The sequence below is a fragment of the Equus przewalskii genome, chromosome 30, assembly GCF_037783145.1.
Source record: "Equus przewalskii isolate Varuska chromosome 30, EquPr2, whole genome shotgun sequence".
In the NCBI taxonomy this organism is placed as follows: Eukaryota; Metazoa; Chordata; class Mammalia; order Perissodactyla; family Equidae; genus Equus; species Equus przewalskii.
Genome location: NC_091860.1, coordinates 13,177,778 through 13,194,237, shown reverse-complemented (window position 1 = coordinate 13,194,237; position 16,460 = coordinate 13,177,778). Strand labels below are relative to the sequence as shown.

Here is a 16,460-nt window from a genome sequence, read left to right as displayed (position 1 = left end):
GAATAATATTATATGGCCAAGTAAAGTTTATCTTGGAAATACAAAAAAGAGACCTTGATAATATATTCATTCTCATCAGGTCATATGAGAAAAATTATATGATCATGTCAAGAGATGTTTAAAAAAACATTGTTAAAATTTCACATCCATTCCTGAACACAACTGTAATAAATTAGAGTTGGAAAAATTAAATTGAAGGAAATTTCCCTAGCATAATAATATATCTTTTGGGGCTGGCTCCGTGGCCGAGTGGTTAAGTTCACGTGCTCTGCTGTGGCGGCCCAGGGTTCGGATCCTGGGTGCAGACATGGCACCGCTTGTGAGGCCACGTTGAGGCGGCATCCCACATCCCACAACTAGAAGGACATGCAACTAAGATATACAACTGCGTACAGGCGGGGTTGGGGGAGGTAAAGCAGAAGGAAAAAAAAAAAAAAAGATTGGCAACGGTTGTTAGCCCAGGTGCCAATCTTTAAGAAAAAAAATAATAATATATCTCTCATATCAATGACTAATATTAATAGCCAACCATTATGTTTTCCTATTAAAATGTTGAGCAAAAAAGTCTGCTCTAATCACTATTATCATAATATAACATTTATTGCTAGCTAATACAATGGAATAAGATAACAAAATAAGATATAAAGAAAATAGCAAAGTATTATTTGCAGAAGATAGGACTATCATAAAGTTCTAATGAATTAACACAAACTCTATTTGAAATAAGACCAACAAGTAAGGAGGTAAGTTGCAAAAATCAGTGCTATAGCGTTTTTCACTTATTTGACCGGCAGTGATGGAAAACAAGAAATAACGTTTAGTGTTTATGAGTCTAGGAGGAAGTGGTCTCTCTCATATACTACCAGTGCCATTGTATGTTGTTACAACCCCTCTGGAGGCCAATTTTAGAGCCAGCAAACGTTCTAAAAACATGTATCTTTTTTTCTTTTATTTTTGAGGAAGATTAGCCCTGAGCTAACATCTGTTGGCAATCTTCCTCTTTTTTGGCTTGAGGAAGATTAGCCCTGAGCTAACATCCCCGCCAATCCTTCTCTATTTTGTATGTGGGTTTCTGCCACAGCATGGCTGATGAGTGGTGTAGGTCTGTGCCCGGGATCTGAACCTGTGATCCCAAGCTGCTAAAGCAGAGCTCGCAGAACTTAACCACTTGGCCATGGGGCCAGCCCCAAAACATGCATATTCTTGAACCAAGCAGCTCTACTTCTAGGAATACAAGTTAAGAAAACAGATAGAAGTGGAAAGATGAATGAAAAAAGAAAAAAATTAGACATCCCAGAAAAGTTGCAAAAAAGGAAGCAATTTAAATGACAATCAGCAGGACCCTCCTTAAATATATCAAGACAACATGGAGTATTTATATATGTTTTTAGAAAAATGATATGGATCTTATTTATTGTCTTGGAAAGAAGTTCATGTTTCATAGTGAAGTGATACAGATTAATACAGTTAAAGTTATGTATAGTCGTATGCTATACAGCAAGACTAAAGTCTAAAATGATATATAACAAAATGCTTATAAAAGTCATGTTTTATTATGATTGATCAGAAAAAAAATTTTACTTCAGTGTATTTTTTAAAGTTTCTTTCTTTGTTTTCGAAAATAGACTTTTACCAAAAAAGGTCTAATGATAAAAGTCTCTAGACACAGTCAAAGGGTTTTTCATACACACAGCAATACAACAGCATTAAGTAGTGATAAGAACATACCAGATGAGGAGTAAAAATAGCTGGTGGTGTCTCCACTCCACCAATAGTTGTGTCGCCTTGAACAAATATCTTAGCAGCAGTTTACTCAACTGTAAAATAGGGATAAATAATGGTTGCTTATCTACCTCCCAATGCTGTTGTGAAGATCAAGTTAAACATGTATGTTTAAATGTTTCGAAAGATGTAAAATACTATGAGAATGAATGATGGAATACTCAATATCACTTAAAACAGTTAAAAATAAAATTGTCAGTTTGATCTCTTAACTGATTTTTGCAACGTTATTCTTAGGTAGTCAATATGTAATTTATAATGCTGTCCTATGTGTGATTTTGCTCACTGCTGAAATAGAAATGATGACATGGAATGCAAATCTACAAACCTGTGGCCCAGAAATCATAGAATATGCAGCAAAGCTCTAACCAGGCCAATGCACAGATTAGGAATTAATTACGTAGTTTTCTTTGATGGACACCAAAAGGTCCTACAACCTCAGAATGACATTCTGCCTTCTCCTTCCTTCGGACAGGCAATCACACTGCCTGAAATTCTTACATCAATCATTCTTTTCTTGAATGAGAACCTGAAGGCTTCTATTAAAATAAAAGTGTGTGTGTGTGTGTGTGTGTGTGTGTGTGTGTGTGTGTGAGAGAGAGAGAGAGAGAGAGAGAGAGAGACAAAGAGAGAGAGAGAGAGATTTGGTAACACATTAAGTGATTATTATCTATTAACATCAGATTGAAAATTGGTTATTAGATTATCTGGTGACTCATCTAGCAAGAAGGGGATGAAGGCCCCATTCCTCTCTAAAACTGGGATATCTTTAGAGGTCTGGAGGGTGAGGAGTTTGGGGTCAAGCTCAGAGCAAGAGAACGGCCAACGCAGGAGGCTGGTTCAGAGGGCGGTGAGGATGAAGAGAGAAAATGAAGAGGATAATCCCCGTCATCTTATAATTGTGTAGGACTAGTCTGACTCTAAAAGTAATAGCAATAACATATTTGCACAAATGATTGCTATATATTTAGTTCCCTGATAAACCATAAAGTTTATTTTCCATTGAAGAGTCCACTTACAGATTTCTGAAACAACTGCCACAATAACATAAATTTCCCCCAAAAGGTATCTCCTCTATCTGCTCTCTAGTTGTAGCAACATAAAACAAAATTGGGAATTTTATTATCTTCCCCCACTTTTTCATTCGCATACGGGGGCGCTCATCTAACTCCACACCTCTTACCTCTCACTGTGGCACTAAGCTAATTACACAAGTCTGTCTAAATCTACCCACCTGTCTTTTGTTTTGCTGCCTACCTGGGCCTTTTCCAAACAGGCAGAAAATCTCCAATCAGTCTGTTATCACAACCAGAATGCAAGGGATTAGTGGCCACGGAGAGAAGCAGAATCAGTTTACATCCTTTCAGGCCAGAGAATGATATTACTTCACAAGCCAGAAATCTGAGGCTCCCTGACCTTAATTCAGAAAACCTGCAGTTAATAATCACATTAAAGTTGGTTTTACACGCCAGACAGTTTTTGTTTCCTCTGTTGTTTTTACAATTTGAGTGTCTTTTGTGGGTACCAAAATTATTTGCTGAAAGGCATATAGTAACATTTAAAATATTTAATCTATAATAAAGTAAGTCTTACAGTTTAGGTATATCTGAGTTAAAATATAGTTTGCATTAATCTTTTGCAAAGCTAATAACATTGCTTGTACTTATCCAGAGGAGAATTTAGTAATTCAACTTGTTAATTATGACAGCACCTTTCTTAATTGAGGAATAAAATAGGATTTTTATTATAATCTGTCAACCTGAATAAATAACATAGATCCCAACACAGGCACACTCTCACCCCTCCCCAAAAAAGGTCAATTGTTTCTCGAAGGAAAGAGAACTAAGCCTAAAGCTACAAATTTAGCAAGGAAAACGGGTCAAAGAACAGATGTGCAGAGCTGGGGGAACTGGCCCAGGCGATCAGGTCAGCGTGCGGAGGTTCCAATGACAGCAAACCGAACTTGGTTGCTTTTTCATAATCAAACACTTAATGAAAACAAATCTAATTAACACCACAAGCCAAAATGAAGTATAAGTGATCTTCCGGAGTGTGGTAAACTTTGACAACATTCCACCAGAGGAACTGTATTAGCAACCCCATTTCAGCTGCTTCAATGTAATTCACTGTGTGTTCACTTAAATGAGTTATGGGAAGCTTCAGACACCTGTTCTCTTTTAGAGAGAGTGATTTAGAGTGAGTGTGTGTGAGAGAGTGTGTGTGAGAGAGAGAGTGTGTGTGTTGTGTGTGTGTGTGTGTGTGTGTAGTTACTAAGATGGAACGTATAGTCCAGCTACGGAGATGATGCTCACAATACGAAAATACAGTGTGAGTCTATATATATACTGACAGAGAAGAAAAGTTACAGTGGCATTTTTGGTGCCAAAAATGTTTAGGTTTATTAAATATTTATTCCCAAGGTACTTTTGGTATTATGAAAATAGAACCTAATACTTGGAGGAAAAAGAAAATCTCAAAAAGTTATGTTTGGGCTGACCCCGTGGCCGAGTGGTTAAGTTTGCGCGCTCCGCTGCAGGCGGCCCAGTGTTGCGTTGGTTCGAATCCTGGGCGCGGACATGGCACTGCTCATCAAACCACGCTGAGGCAGCGTCCCACATGCCACAACTAGAAGGACCCACAACGAAGAACATACAACTATGTACCGGGGGGCTTTGGGGAGAAAAAGGAAAAAATAAAATCTCTAAAAAAAAAAAAAGTTATGTTTGCTAATTCCATGATAAAAAAACATCTCTTACAGACATGGAATCATTCTCCCTTGGGTGAGTCTAGAAGAAGAAAAATGGAAACATATGGGATGAATTTGCCCAAGTTTGGAAAGACGTCTTTGCCCACACCAGGACTGCGCTAAGACTGCTCTTGTAAGGTGCGTATGGATTTCCCAGATCTGTGACACTAACTACCCACCTCCAGGCGCCGTTGGTCATATCACATATGTTCTTAGCATTTCAACTTTCACCTCTCTCCTCTTAAAAATATAGATAAAAATTTAGCCAGATTTTAATGACAACAAACTAATTTAAAATATCGCTCTACTCCATTCCCCATCTGGTTTTGGCACTATTAACTGTAAGGTCTCATAGAAATATTACTTAAAAAATTAATGGCAGTGCCGTCTCAAAGGAGTCACTAAATTAGCGATCTATTCTTTCTCCTTAGGCAATTGAACTAAAAGTTCTGGGGCCCTTTTATGCCAATGTTTGTTTTATAACTTTCTAAAAATTACTTTAGTAATTTTTGTTAATCGTTATATTAACAGTAGTTGAATAATTAGAGGGTCATAGTACTTTTAAAACATCAGTAACCTTGGAATATCTTTAATTTGGGCAGGTATTTACTTATAAGGCATTATTAACTTATCTTTTACAAACAACCTTGAAACAAGATAATAAAACGTACACCCCAGTAACATTCTTAGCAGAAGAATGGGTATCCTTATGGATCTCCAGTCACCTAAGATAATTGGTCTCCTCACAAAACACAGCAAAAAAAAAAATTTGTTACAAGATATGAAAGCTATTTTTCCACATGATCAGACATTAACTCTGAAGCCAAAATAATGCAAAACATCTTACAAAAATTTAAATAGTAATCTTTTAAATGTGCTTGAAAAAAGACCTATGTGGTAGTAAAAACATTCATATAAAGAATTTAAAATTCTCAAGCAGCTGCTATCTCCCCCGAAAAAGGAAAAAAAAATTGACAACAATATGTTTTATTAGTTTGTTCCTAAAAAAGTGGAAGTTCACTATGAAAAATAACTTATAGCATGTATGTAACAAGTTGTTTTTTTTCTTTTTTGGAAGTTGTGTTCATTAACCATTTTGCAGGGTTTTAAAATTGTTCATTACCCAAAAAGACCCAAAGGTATCCTGACAGAATTGAAGAGGACATTTGAATCTTTGCTTTTAGTAACCCCTTCAATATTTTAGATCTATAAGATTTATTTAAGGTAAATTTGGTAAAGAATTTGTTTAGTAAAGAATATTTCCCATCATCTATGAGAATAAGGATCACGTTGAGGAAAATAAAGATTTCATCACCTTCAAGTAAACATTTACCGAGTATTTAGTCCATGTCAGGCGCTGTGGTGGGTGCTTCTGTAATTCTCCGCCCTAAATTTCCTGAATAAAAGCACCCAAAGTATGAAATCTAAAACTTTCCAGGTAAACACCGTGTCTTTTAAGCATTAGGTATGGCCAGTCATGTACACACAACCACACACACACACAATCACACGTGTGATTGTGTGTGTGTGTGTCTGTTGCGTATATATATATATTTTTTTTTTTTGGTTAAAGAACTTGTCAAAATGGACGATAGGCATCATCCTTGAAATAAAAACACAAACATTATAGGAGTATTGCTCATTTAATCAATGCAAACCACCTGTCTAAATACCAATAGCAAACTACTTCAACGCTAAAAAGATCCAGCTGAAATATAACTTCTCTAATTCTGATCAGCCTGAGAACTATTTCCAAAGGGGTCACTCTAAACACAAAAACTAGCATTGTTTTTATGTGACTTGGTTACAGTAGCTTAAGTCTCTAAACACTAGAATTCCTCACACAGCTGTTAATTGTGGACCAGGGGACTGGCCGACATCTGCTTCTTACTTATTTCATTAATGGTTCACTTCCAGGTCCTAAACGGATTGCAGCCTTTCTCCAAAGATAATGTCGGAGGCATCTATGTCTGCCTTCCACAGAGTTGGCTTGTTCTGGTTTGTCACCCTCCATACAATGCAAATCTGAGGGAACTCACATCTGTCACCGATCGACCCAATTCATGGGCAATCTTTTCCCATCGACCTGGGGTCCCTCCTGGGAACTTAACCATACTTCTTGTCAGCTGGCTGAGGTCCTCTTCTGTCCATTCAGGTGCCTGAAAAACATTAAAGAAAAAAAAAGATAATTTAGGGAATTTTGCTAAAACATTGAATGAGCCTGTGAAACAAACTATTGGCAATATGCTTTCTGCAAAAACAATATTAAAATGTATCTGACAGTTTGGATAAAGGTTTGAGCTGCATATTTAACATTAGAATGCAAAGCTCCAGCAGCCTTTTAAGTTTTCCCATGTATACTAAATAAGAAGGCAGAAATGTTGTGAGGCCAGGCTTTTGAGGACATTAAAGAAAAAAAAATTCAGTTTTGCATTAAAGTGAGGAACCATCCTCAAAGCCTACGAAATGCATTGTGTCACTGCTGCTCACAAATGCCTCATAAAGATTACTATAAAAAGTCAAAGTTTTAAGAAGAATTATATTTTAAAGAAAGCAAAAAGCCTTACAAGCATAAATGAAAGTACGAACAAGTAAATGTACTGATTTAGAATCAGAACTGAGACAAAGATAGATTTCTTATTCATTCTACCTAACAATATCTAATTCTAAACATCACGTATTTTCAAGAAGTTTAACTTATCAAATGCTAGCCTTATTAAAACCTGTAAATAGAAATAAAATTAGAAACTCTTGCGACCAAGACTTAAACCATCAAGTCCATGCAAAGCAATGTTTCAGTTCTGAGAAGGGAAATAGATTCTAAAGTTGATCAAATGATTAAATTGGATAATAAAATACGTCACAGATTATAACATCTTTTTTGCAAAAGCAAACATTCTAAAAGCAAGCATATTCTCTGCCTTTTATTCAGCACTGCCACTTGGTCAAACCCAAGGCAGAGCAAAGCAAAAGAAACTATTATCAAATAACAAATAACCGTGTTGCAATTATGCTACATTACAATCTAGCACTAAACTAGTCCTACCAGAGGCAGCAAGCACCCTGGTATGAAACAATGCTCTAGGAGTCAGCAGAGATGGAGGAAGCCCACCTTATTTTCCTTTAATTAAAAAGAAAGAAAAAAAGAACGAAAGAAGGAAACCTTTGAGACAAATACCTTTTCTAATCACCATTTCCGATAATGAACAGGCATACATCAGGCCGTTTGCATTACAGAACCATCAGCACAGAACAACAGTCAGAGGTGAGTGACCCCAGGGACTATCTCCACAGCTACAGCAAAGCTTCTCCCTGACACTAATCCTCCCTGTCATTCTCCCACTGTGCTCTAACCACACTGACATCCGCCTGCCTCACTGCGAGCTTAACGGGGCCCTTCCTGACTTTTTACTGTCTCCCCCAATCAATGGTTCAAGCGTGCTCTTTTCACCATGTCCAAATGGCAGCTTCACTCATAATCAAAGTGCACTGCCCCAGTTAAAGGGCTTTCCGAAAGGCTCTCCCATTTGCATTCATTTGCAAAGCAAACTACTTTTATTCACTTTGTTCTGCTATCAAGAATGTTCCCTGAAGCAGATAAATTGGCATAAATACAACCTGCCACTTAAGAGTCAGTAAATAATAGCCAATAGCAGGCAGGATTTTATCAATCATTCTGTTTTGTATCCACTAAAAGCTGAAAGCCTCGAACATATTCATCAGTACAACCCGTAGGATACACGCATAAATTCTCCTCTGTAAAGACGGAGCCCACACTGGGCATGGTCGGGATTTCTTTGATATTTAATGAATATCAGAAATCTAATTCTCCATATCAGATAATTTAAAAATTTACACTAAAGGTTTTTTCTTCCTTTCTTTATGCTTGTTTTTACTTTATTTAGGGGAAAAAGTATTAGTATTCAGATATTATTTAAAGGGACATAATTGGATTTTCAAGGAAATTATATTTTTATTGCTAAAAAGCTGAAACTTTAATAACTATACCAATTGGCTTCAGAAATGCAAAAGAGTTAAGAAGAATTTAAATATAAGCTTATAGTACAAAGTCATACTGTGAAGAGGATTAAGTTGACACCGCACAGAGATATAGTAGTCAAATATATAGTGTATCAATACAAATTCACATTATATCAAATCATCTTATTTCTGCATTTATTATAACAAACATTTTTGGGGCAAACAAAATTTCTAAAATGTCAATAATATAAACCATTGTTTCACATAGTAAACTAATTCTTGAATTTCTATTTTTAATAGATTGCCTTTCCAAATATGCTGCATATATGAACAATGGGCATTAAAAATCAATCTGATTTTAATTCCTTCTTAGTAAGATGAGTCTAAAAGTACAGTTTCATTTTTTTTCTGGGAAGGAGAAATTTTAAATCAAATGTTTGGATGTCCTGAAAAATCATCCGCTATGAGGATCTTTCCTTTTAGTTTCATAGTTATTTCATAGCCATGATTTTTATTAATATTAAAAAAAAACTAGATCGATAATAACTAGGACCATAATCTGAAATCTTTGACAGACTCCTTTTAGCAATTCATTATTCTCTTTCCTACCGCTGTAAGGCGCTTTGGTGAATGTGTAATTCCTCAGCAATGGTTAGTCATGTCTTTAGAAGCAAGAGCCTACTGTGATCCAGCTACTACAGCAGCCATGAGGGTGGCCGTGGTGTGAATGTATTCTCCTTGTTCTAATCTGGAGCCAACTGTAGCTGTGAAAGTCAAATGAATGCATAAGCATACTGCTTAGCCACTTAAAACCATGTGTGTCCAATATTACTGAGACACTGGGCCAAAAATCCATCTCTACAGTAAAGTAATGGAAGATACCACATGGTGTGGGGACAGCTGTTGTGACTACACAAGCATTCCAATTTTGCATCAGAAAAACCTCTCTCTGGGAATAAATCTCCATACTGAATACAAAATAAAAAGTTTTCAAATTACTCAATATTTTTATGTAATGATCCAAAAATACATCTACTAAGGTAAGAGCTGATATGAAAATTTAAATTGTATTCCCAAATAATGTCCCTGTGGGATAGATTTTTGTCATAAAACCAGCCATGTTCAAAGATTTGGTGCCTTTGAAAATCCTTACTAGTCTTGAGGGATAGGAGTGGAGGCTGTGGGTGAAGCACACAGTGTTTTTTAAGTAACCTCTAAACACTTTTCCCCTCACAGCTTTAGACTATAAAATGTTAATTACAAAGTCTTATATAATTTGGTACTGAAAACTTATGGCTCAATTAAAAGAAAAATTTTAAATGTACTTATTTATTGTATTTTTATGCTTCAATGATAAAAGATCCATTTCTATCTAACAAATAGATATTGAAACTTCCTAATGAACAATATAGTCATGCGTCGCTTAACAACGGGGATACATTCTGAGAAACGTGTCATCAGGCAATTTTGTTGTGCCAATATCACAGAGCTCACTTAAACAAACCTAGCTGGTATAGCCTACTACACACCTAGGCTATATGGTACTAATCTCATGGGACCACTAGCCAAAATGTGGTTTGTTGTTGACCAAAATAGCATTATGCAGCACATGACTGCATTTCTATCTAAGCGACCTATTAATGATCGTTATTTATATAATTACAGAAGTTAAAATTTTGGATTCAACCATTTTTTTTTCCTTTTTCTCCCCAAAGCCCCCCAGTACATAGTTGCATACTCTTTGTCGTGGGTCCCTATAGTTGTGGCACGTGGGACGCCGCCTCAGCGTGGCCCGACGAGCAGTGCCATGTCCGCACCCAGGACCCGAATCAATGAAACACTGGGCCGCCTGCAGCAGAGCGCGCAAACCCAACCACTCAGGCACGGGGCCAGCCCCCGGAATCAACCATTTTTTAATAGATTCAGCTCAACTCATAAGTTCTCAGAAATTTTACTTAAGAAATAATATCCTGGGGCTGGCCCCGTGACCAAGTGATTAAGTTTGTATGCTCTGCTTCGGCAGCCCAGGATTTCATGGGTTTGGATCCTGGGCACAGACCTAGCACCACTCATCAGGCCACGCTGAAGTGACCTTCCACACAGCAAAACTAGAAGGACCCACAACTAGAATATACAACTATGTACTGAGGGGCTTTGGGGAGAAGAAGAAGAAGAAGAAGAAGAAAAAAAAAAAGACTGGCAACAGATGTTAGCTCAGGCGCCAATCTTTACAAAAAAAAAAAAAATAATATCCTTTCATATCATCAACCGGCTAAAATATCAGATGTATATCTAAAAGTGTGGATGGTATATCTAAAGAATCTAATAATCTGCCACCCTCTAATTCAATGTTCTACACTGATTTTGTGTTTTAGAATGTGCATTTGGCTTTCAGCTATACAATTTTCCTTTTCAATTAAAAAATTGAACAGTTAAGTGCCCTTGACTATATACGTGGATAAACTGTATACAAAAAAAACAAACCACAAAATTAAAAACAAATCACTTCAAATGTCTTTTCACTTTTTTGAAGAAAAGCTGGTAACTCATCCCAAACTATTGTTCTAATTTGTGACCCTTTAGCAGCAATCATTATTTCACGCTGTGCCCATAAAAGTCTCCTTATCTATGGTTTAGTGACTTTGCCAAAAGAGAGGTCTCCTCTGGAGTGGTGATTCTAAAGTGTGGTCTGTGGGCTGGGGCCAACCACTGTTTGTTACCCATCTGTGACAAAGTAAGCTCAGAAACAGAGTAAGGGTTAGAACTCACAGCAATTCAACACGGCTCAACAATCAAGTCCAGGATGAGGAAACCCTTCCTTTAAACAGAACATAAGCCAGCTGGAGTGCTGTCAAACCAGCACGGTGGGTCACAGGAAGTGCAAGCTGCATCCTCGGTAGGTGGAACAGGACTCCAGATTGGTCAGCAACAAAGGGAAAGAAAAACTTTTAAAACCTGGTCCCTCACTACAGATAGTTTGAGAAACACTGCTCAAGACAATGCAAACAGTTAAGTTCCTTTTTACCTCCTTTTTGGGGAGCAACAGTAAATAAATCCCCTTTGGGAAATGGACACACAGATGCTTGATCCACTACTCTTTGAAATACTGTATGCCACTAAGTGTTGTGGTGATTTGGCACACAGTAAAAGATAACTAACACAGGAAGATTACTCCAGGCAAAGGGAACAGCAAATTGCAAAGGCCTTGAGATGGGAGCAGGTCTAGGATGTTGGAGGAATAGCAAGAGGACCAGGGTGGCTGGAGCCAAGCGAGCAAAGGGGCAGCGGGAGGAGTCGAGGCCAGAGAGGTAAGGATGTGAAATCACACGAGTGCTGAGGGGACTCCAGCTCATTTCCTCTGGATGACACACAAAGCTACTGGAGGGATTTCTTTTTTTTTTAAATTGAGGTATAATTGACATACAACATTATATTAGTTTCAGCTGTACAACCTAATGATTTGATATTTGTATGTATTGCGAAATGATCACCACACTAAGTCTAGTTAACGTTGGTCACCATACGTGGTTAAAGAATTTTTTTCTTGTGATAAGAACTTTTAAGATCTACTCTCTTAGCAACTTTCAAATATGCAATACAATATTAACTATAGTTGCCTAGCTGTATATTATATGCCCAGGATTTATTTATCTTATAAGTGGAAATGTATCTTTTGACCCCCTTCACCCATCCCCCACCCTCTGCCTCTGGCAACCACCAATCTGCTCTCTGTATCTACGAGCTCGGTTTGTTTTTTTAGATTCCACATATAAGTGAGCTCATTTGGTATCTGTCTTCCTCTGTCTGACTTATTTCACTTAGCATAATGCCCTTAAGGTCCATCCATGTTGTTGCAAATGGCAAGATTTCATTCTTTTTCTTTGTGGCTGAATAATATTCCAATGTGTACACATATCACATTTTCTTTATCCATTCATTCATCAATGGACACTTAGATTGTTTCCACATATTGGCTATTGTAAATAATGCTGCGGTGAACATGGGTATACATATGTATTTTTGAGTTAATGTTTTTATTTTTTTCAAGCAAATACCCAGAAGTGGAATTGCTGGGTCATATGGTAGTTCTATGTTCGATTTTTTGAGGACCCTCCATACTGTCTTCCAAAGAGGTTACATCAATTTACATTCCCACCAACAGTGCCTGAGGGTTTCCTTTTCATCATGTCCTCGGCATCACTTGTTATTTCTTGTCTTTTGAATAAACAGCCATTCTACCAGGTGTGAGGTGATATCTCATTGTGGTTTTGAATTGTGTTTCCCTCATGATTAGTGGTTATGAGCACCTTTTCATGTACCTGTTGGCCATCTGTGTGTCTTCTTTGGAAAAATGTCTATTTAGGTCTTTTGCCCATTTTTTAACTGGGTTATCTGGTGTTTTGCTATTGAGCTGTATGAGTTCCTTGCATATTTTTGGATATTAACCCCTTATCAGATATGACTTGAAAATATTTTCTCCCATTCGGAAGGTTGCAAATTAATTTTGTTAGTGGTTTGCTTTGCTGAGTAGAAGCTTTTTAGTTCGATGTAGTCCTACTTGGTTATTTTTGCTGTTGTTGCCTTTTCTTTTGGTGTCAAATCTAAAAGTCATTGTCAAGATGATGTCAAGAGATTACCTATGGTTTCTTCTAGAATTTTTATGGTTTCAGGTCTCACATTCAAATCTTTAATCCATTTTGAGTTAATTGTTGTGTATGGTTTCAGATAGTGATCTAGTTTCATTCTTCTACATGTGTCTGTCCAGTTTTCCCAACACTATTTATTGAAGAGACTATCCTTTCCTCATTGTATATCCTTGACTTCTTTGTCATAAATTAATTGACCATACATGTGTGGGTTTATTTTTGGGTTCTCTGTTCTGTTCCATTGATCTATGTGTCTGTTTTTATGTCAATACCATATTGTTTTGATGACTATAGCCTTGTAATATAGTTTCAGAGAGCAAGATGCCTCCAGCTTTGTTGTTCTTTCTCTAGATTGCTTCGGCTATTTGGGGTCTTTTATGGCTCCATACAAATCTTAGAATTGTTTTAGTTCTGTGAAAAATGGCATTGGAATTTTGATAGGGATTGCACTGAATCTGTAGACTGCTTTGTGTATGTGGTCATTTTAACAATATTAATTCCTCTAATCCATGAGCACAGAATATCTTGCCATTTACTTGTGTCTTCAATTTCTTTCATCAATGTCTTACAATTTTCAGTGTACAGGTCTTTCACCTCCTTGCTTAAATTTATTCCTAGGTTTTTTTTTTTTAAGATTTTATTTTTCCTTTTTCTCCCCAAAGCCCCCTGGTACATAGTTGTGTATTTATAGTTGTGGGTCCTTCTGTGCCACCTCAGCATGGCCTGATGAGTGGTGCCATGTCTGTGCCCAGGATTTGAACTGGCGAAACCCTGGGCCGCCAGAGCAGAGCACACGAACTTAACCACTCGGCCACAGGGCTGGCCCTATTCCTAGGTATTTTACTCTTTTTGATGCAATTTCAATGGGATTGTTTTCTGGAGGAATTTTTTTCCTTCAGTTGGTTGTGTGCTTATTTGGTCGGTTGAGGAGGGCTTATTTACAAAGGTATGGGAGGGGGACCACAAGAGCTGGGGCAGTAACAGTGCTGAGAGTAAGACCTGGAGGAGAAGACTCCTGAGGAGCAGCCTCCTTACGAGGCGATGTGAAATCAGGTGGAAGGACACAGCTGGCCCAGGATGACAACATCCAGAACCACAGCTGGGATTGGCACCAACTTCTAATTAAGTCTGTGATAATGCACTGCACAGGCCCAACAGGTGAGTGATACGGAGTAATGTGGGGATGTGGTAAGAATCTCTCATCTGTAATGAGAGTACTAAGCTCTGTAATTTTCTTAGGAAAGCAACATTGTTTTTGATTTACCATCTGGGAGTACCAGTTCACAACTGGGGCTCCTTGTCTGAACCATAAAACACAAAAAATTCGGAGGACTTTTTTCAATTCTCCCAAGGATGGTATATAAGTAGGCCAGGAAAGAAGTTAATTCATCACGTACAGTAGATGTGTAGAGCATGAGGGCGTAATTCTTTTGTAAAACTCTCTTTGAGAGAGGCTGAGTGAGAGAGGAGTTCCAGGAGCTTCGCATAAGTGAAATCTTAGATTGGCGTTCTTCAAGCTATTTTTCAACAAAGCTTTCTGCCCATTTTTACCCCTTTCCTTAGAACACTGTTAAGTAACAAATTCACGTTGGGGAAGGAGATCTGGAAGGAGGGATGTCTCACTACTCTGTGCACCGTCTTCTATCCAATCCTCCTATTCCACCCCACACCTTTAATTCCGGCCTTTGCTGGGCTTCTGTGAGGAGTCGGCTCCTCCCCGCTGCAAGGACAGAGTGGGGAAAGCTAAGACCTAAGTAGCTACTCATTATCCATCGCTTCCCATCTTCTAAAATTTCATTAACATTCCCTGTCTGCTATAATTGCCTCTGCCATTCTCTTTGCTGTAGGCTTTATGCCTTTTTTATTCTTTCATTCTCATTTTGGTGGGGATTCAGAAAGGAGGAATGATAAACAAACGTGATCGAGGTCATACATTTACCAAGCATTTGATTTCATGTGGAAAAATCTGTGAAGGGTTATTTAAAACTGTGATACACATATTACATTATTCACATTTTAACTTAAACAGCGTGTACCAGAATCATCTACTCATGACAATCTAATATTGTGATAAAGAGTTGATTCCACTTTATGATGTTTGATTGCTGATAGCTTTGAAGTCTCACCCTTCTCTCTTCCCCTTGTGCCCCACATGTGGGCAAACAGTTAAGAACGCCTGGGAGATTGAAACCTTGCAAATCCCTCCCCATGTGTGAGATTCCTCATCCCAGCCCTGCCACAACCCCCAACAACAATAAAAACCCCAAACCAAGTCTCCTTTCCCAACTCTCGCAAGCAATTTTTGGGCCAACACGGGAGGCTTGCCCTGTTTTCCCCAGAAAGCCTTACATATATTAAACCATTTTTTGTATTCTCTTGGTGTGTGTGTGAGATATCATCACTCTTTTTTTTTGGTGAGGAAGATTGGCCCTGAGCTAGCATCTGTTGCCAATCTTCCTCTTTTTGCTTGAGGAAGATTGTCCCTGAGCTAACATCTGTACCAGTCTTCCTCTATTTTGTATGTGGGACACCGCCACAGGATGGCTTGATGAGCAGTGTGTAGGTCTGTGCCCGAGATCTGAACCCATGAACCCTGGGCCACCAAAGCAGAGTGCACAAATTTAACCACTATGCCAACAGACCAGTCCAACATCATCACTCTTGATATCTGAGCCAAATTTTGGGTGCAGGGGAGGTCTATCCTGTCCCTGCAAGGCAGCCACAACAACTGGTATTGGGAGCAGGACGTCTAGGGAAGACCACCATCACTGGTGATCTTTCTTCTCTTGCTTCAGTTTGCTAACTGGCTCTGCTGCTTTGAGCTGCAATTGCTGAATTCTCCCAAGCCTCTGATATAGATTTAACCAACCTCAATCAGAAGTTTCAATAACTGGTGTTTAAGGGAGAGGAGTATGGGATTGGGGCCCCCCTTTAAGTGGTCTTGGGTTGTGTGTCTCAGCTCAGACCCATCTAAATGTCTTGGACTGAACTGTATGTCTTGATTCCAGCATAAGCCATGACTGATGCCAGACTCAGGGGAAATATTCATCCTGGGTCTGACTGACTGGTTGTGTGTCTCAACCAGGTGTTGGCCCCCTGTCTGTAGAGGGCCAAGGGGAAAAGACTTACAGCCTGCATGATATACAGGCCCACTGGGTGGTCACTTGTGTGGAGGAACAGCAGTCACTATTTGAAGAGCAGTCATTACTTGAAGAGTTGAATCACTGAGATTCACCATCCTAAAGGCAGACGGCTCACAAGGAACCTACAAAATGCTTCCGCAGCTTCTGCTGCCTATGTCTCGG

The 16,460-nt window shown here is 38.3% G+C and overlaps 1 protein-coding gene across 1 annotated transcript in view; it reads right to left on the bottom strand.

Moving 5' to 3' along the window:
- The window catches only part of DNAJC1 (DnaJ heat shock protein family (Hsp40) member C1), a 188,701-nt gene that overhangs the window by 21,353 nt on the left and 150,888 nt on the right, over positions 1 to 16,460 (bottom strand). Inside the window, exon 9 of the mRNA XM_008510636.2 lies at positions 6,568 to 6,687. Within this exon, the coding sequence (XP_008508858.2) occupies positions 6,568 to 6,687 (120 nt within the window). The remainder of the gene's footprint in view (positions 1 to 6,567; positions 6,688 to 16,460) is intronic.